At 35.0% G+C, this 4,235-nt stretch overlaps 1 protein-coding gene across 2 annotated transcripts; it reads left to right on the top strand.

Annotated features, from left to right (window-relative positions):
• Positions 1 to 635: 635 nt before the first annotated feature.
• On the top strand, positions 636 to 4,010 carry LOC143922148 (uncharacterized). Of its 2 annotated transcripts, XR_013261564.1 has the most exons (4): positions 642 to 820; positions 1,442 to 1,863; positions 1,953 to 2,444; positions 2,536 to 3,030. XR_013261564.1 is itself a non-coding variant. In XM_077445380.1 (3 exons), exons 2-3 carry the CDS (start codon positions 1,450 to 1,452, stop codon positions 2,193 to 2,195), a joined length of 657 nt encoding a protein of 218 aa, XP_077301506.1. In that variant the 5' UTR covers positions 636 to 820; positions 1,442 to 1,449; the 3' UTR covers positions 2,196 to 4,010. The 2 variants fall into 2 exon arrangements, 1 of the variants encoding a protein (XP_077301506.1); XM_077445380.1 differs by having other exon boundaries at positions 636 to 820; positions 1,953 to 4,010.
• Positions 4,011 to 4,235: the final 225 nt, after the last annotated feature.

The raw sequence follows: 4,235 nt of genomic DNA, 5'->3' as shown, positions 1-4,235 counted from the left end.
TAAATGCGCAGCAAGTGAATTTTTTTTTCTGAATGACATTTTACATTTGAAATTGTTGAATTTTGATCTTCTTTAGTGTTAAATATTGACTATTAACCTATATATATGTAAGATGTCGATCCTAAAGTAAGATCTGGTCACGGGTTATATGAAAAAATAGTTAATCAAATGTAATAAATGCGCAGCAAGTGAATTTTTTTTTTCTGAATGACATTTTACATTTGAAATTGTTGAATTTTGATCTTCTTTAATGTTAAATGTCGACTATTAATCTGTATATAAGATGTCGATCCTAAAGTAAGATCTGATGATGAGTTATATAATAAATTGACCAAATTATAATGATATTTTTTTTATTACTAAACAATTGAAAAGATACAAGATGGAAAAACGAATCAATTCAAACGTAAATGGCATTATATGGCTAATGTAGAACAATGAAAGCACGCAGATGATCGTCGGGTCATCAGATCATTGGAGAAAGGGGTTACATTGAGCGTCCAACGTGACATTTCGTTAGCGAAGACGCAAACCTATATGGATCTGCTTTATCGACGAAAAAACGACGCGAAATCCGTTGACAGAGCCACGAGAGAGAGCGAGACGGAGCGAGAGGCGTTTACGTGAGAGAGAGCGAGAAAGCGATAAGGGGCTCTTTGACACCAGACGCAGCTTCTGGTAGTGCGGTCGTGGTGGTGTGCGCTCGCTCTCGTGTCCCTGAGACTGCGCCCCCGCACTGCCGAGCCCCCCGACAGAGACTTCGCCCCCACACAGCCAACCTGCACGCCATACAGAGCACACCTACATTTTAAAACCTCAAGTATGTACATTTTCCCAACCATCAGCCTGCTTCAAACTTTCCCACAACATGCACTCCTGAAATGGTCAAAATGCAACATATCATCACATCACCAGTCCCCGTTTATTACCGACAGTTAAAGTAAACTGCAGAATGTTTCAATGTGCCAACATACAACAGAAATAATGTTATAACTGTTAAATATATTCAATATGTACATATGTAGTTGACTTATGAATTAGAGATACATATACCAATTACACAGTACGCTCTAATAAATTATAATGCTCTGAATAAAATAAATTTGCAATAAAACATATGACATCGGTTTCCGATTATTTATTTTGTTTAAATGAAATGTGTTAATATTTTATAAATATCTACTCCAATATACATAGATAAGTATCAATAGCTGTTGTCATTCGTTTATAATTTCTAATTTTATTGATGTAAATGGATTCTAGATTCAAAGATGGAATATACATAGATAAGTATCAGTAGCTGTTGTCATTCGTTTATAATTTCTCATTTTGTTGATGTAAATGGATTCTAGATTCAAAGATGGAATATACATAGATAAGTATCAATAGCTGTTGTCATTCGTTTATAATTTCTCATTTTATTGATGTAAATGGATTCCAGATTCAAAGATGGACGACGAAACGATTGAAGATCCTGCAGATTCGCCGATATTGAAAACCGAACGGAGGAGTGGAGCCCGAGAAATGCTGTCGCTGATTAAATCTGCAAAAGAGTCGAAAATCATAAAGGAGTTCACCGAGATTCCGAATCAGAAGAGACGGTCCCGACGCGACTTGACGAAGATACCTAAAAAAAAACGACGCACTAGTACAAAGGAATATTTTACAAAGCAAAAGGTCAACGCAGAGAAAAGATCTTCGTCTGTTTGTAGAATGAGCACTGAAGTCGGACCGAAGCCTGATAAAAAATCTTTTTATCTTCCGGTCCAAACGTCTCCAGTCAACGCTGAATCAAAGCCGTTGGAAAAAAGCAAGCGTCGATCTTCATGCCCCGAAATCAACCTTGATAATGGCAGTAAAAATGTAAATCTCAATATTTTGGTGAATTAATATGAAATATTTTAGTATAATAGGTAAGCAAGACTAATAAAGTATTTCATTTTTACTTTTAGGACGGTATGCAGTCATTTATTTTAATCACAAAGAATTCAAAGGGACAAAGTATAGATCCCTTTTGTTGGCGTTGTCACAAAAGTCGAACGCATATCAACTGCTCAATATGTCCAAAAGCATTTCATATACGATGTTTGCCTAATAAGCTGCCTGATTTATCAGAATGGACATGCATTGAATGCGCAGAGCTGAATAGGTATTTTTTTTGTTATTCAACATTCATGAATTATGTACAGGAATAAATCACAGGTCACAAACCTAGGCTATAAAAATGTACAATGTATCAGAAAAGCAGAAGAACTTACTATGTAGATGTATATTAACCCTTTGAGTGCTGACGTCTTTTCTGTTGAAAGACCGCCACGCTGAAAATTTCACCTACGTTTTCAATTAGAATTATTTAGAAATACAATAGAAAGCAGGTATAAAAATTGTAACTAATCCAAACAAACCCTAGATAACTACCGCTGAAGATTTCCAGTTTTGTAAAGGTGTGTTTGTGTTTAAATTCTCTAATATATCTTGCAACAATATAAAATAAACAAACGAAGTCTATTAATGAATGTGTTTTTCCAAAACTAGTTCCATATTCTTCATTGTTGTTAAAATGTAATGCTCACAATCTAAATGCCAAACCACAATATAAAATACTACTGCAGCTAGGCATTTTCATCGAGAAATTCTGCTATGGTTATAAATTCAGAAATTTCAGTGTAAACCAGTCTTTATGAACATTGACACGGATTAAATGACCCATGTTCAATGCTACCTGGAAAGGCTTAGTGGGTAGTATTCTTGTTTATTTTGTACATCCTTAAAATACAACGCTTAACGGTGTTTTTCAGGCCCATGGACTTGTTGGCAAAACGCCGATTGGCGTTGGTCAGCATTCAAAGGGTTATCCAGTGGCGGCTCGTCCATATGGGCTGCGGGGCTGCAGCCTCTCAGTGTAGTACATATGCATGCTATTTTTGTTTTCATTTGATCATCAGTATGGTCAACGAGCTACTACAGCCTGATTAATCTCTGCAGCTCCCCCCCACTATGAATTCTCACGTGCCGCTACTGATATTAACCAAAAAAAAAAATGAAAACGTGATCAGTGATCGATTCTGAGTTCGAATCAATCAAAATCTCAAGTTAAAATTTTCGCATGATCACTAAACTTCGTCTATTGTTACTACATACATAGATAAAGTTAAAAATTTGAAATAGCCCTTATAAAATAATAATATATGTAAATATAGAACAGTACAAAATTAGACCAAGATATGTCCTATTGGGGTCCATTATCCCTTGTGCTGGAGTATATGGAATTGATGCCACCCGTGCCAATCATAACAATGTCTGCTGGGTCTTGTTTGTTCTCAAATTCTATCTGATCTGGCAAAATCAAGCCTGATCTGCTGTTTAGATCGTCACATTATTTATGTATTTTGTCTTCAATAATGGTTCAATCAGGCGGCCTGCAGGCCGAAAATTCGGGTCACGAATGATTCCATCCTATGATTGCTGATTATACTGTTTCCGCAACTACACCATGAGTGGTATAATTCCACATTATCTTATGGTTTTCATGTATTTTTACTTATGTATAAACACATACATACATATGTGTTTACTTTATAAATATGTTTTTGTTTATACATTTCAGAACTACAATTTGTCCATTGGTACTTTCTCAACTAAGTGAATTATTACAATATGCAATGAATCGAATGAAGGCCATTCTAGGGGTAATTTACTTTAAAATATTCACATTTTTAATTTGTTATACAAGTTTCGATTAAAAATAAGAAAAATAGGGAGATATACTGGAATTCCTTGATTCATCTTTGGTTCGCAGACGATATAGTTTTAATAGCTCGCGATCCAGCTGACCTACTTAATAGACTAACACAGCTGGACAGGGAAAGTAGGATTAAAAATTAACGTAGATAATATCAAACTAATGTTCAATAGTTATTGCATGCCTGATAGCATTTTATTAGATGATAAAATTGTAGAAGTAGTAAATAATTATTTATATTTGGTTCAAATAATAGACATCCGGTATTAAAGAAGAAGAAATAAAGAGACGTATGAAATTAGGATTGAGTGTATTTGGACGAATGAATGTTGTTTTTAAATCAAAAATGCCAGTCTGCCTGAAGAAAAAGATCTTCGATTAATGCGTTTTGCCAGTTTTGACTGAAAGTCCAATGCACTCAAAGAAGTTTGGAACGCTGTATGCTTGGCATAATAAGGAAAGACAGGAAGCGGAACATGTGGTTGAGAAATAT

The sequence above is a fragment of the Arctopsyche grandis genome, unplaced genomic scaffold, assembly GCF_051622035.1.
Source record: "Arctopsyche grandis isolate Sample6627 unplaced genomic scaffold, ASM5162203v2 HiC_scaffold_536, whole genome shotgun sequence".
NCBI lineage: Eukaryota > Metazoa > Arthropoda > Insecta > Trichoptera > Hydropsychidae > Arctopsyche > Arctopsyche grandis.
This window is presented reverse-complemented; position numbering and strand designations above follow the sequence as displayed.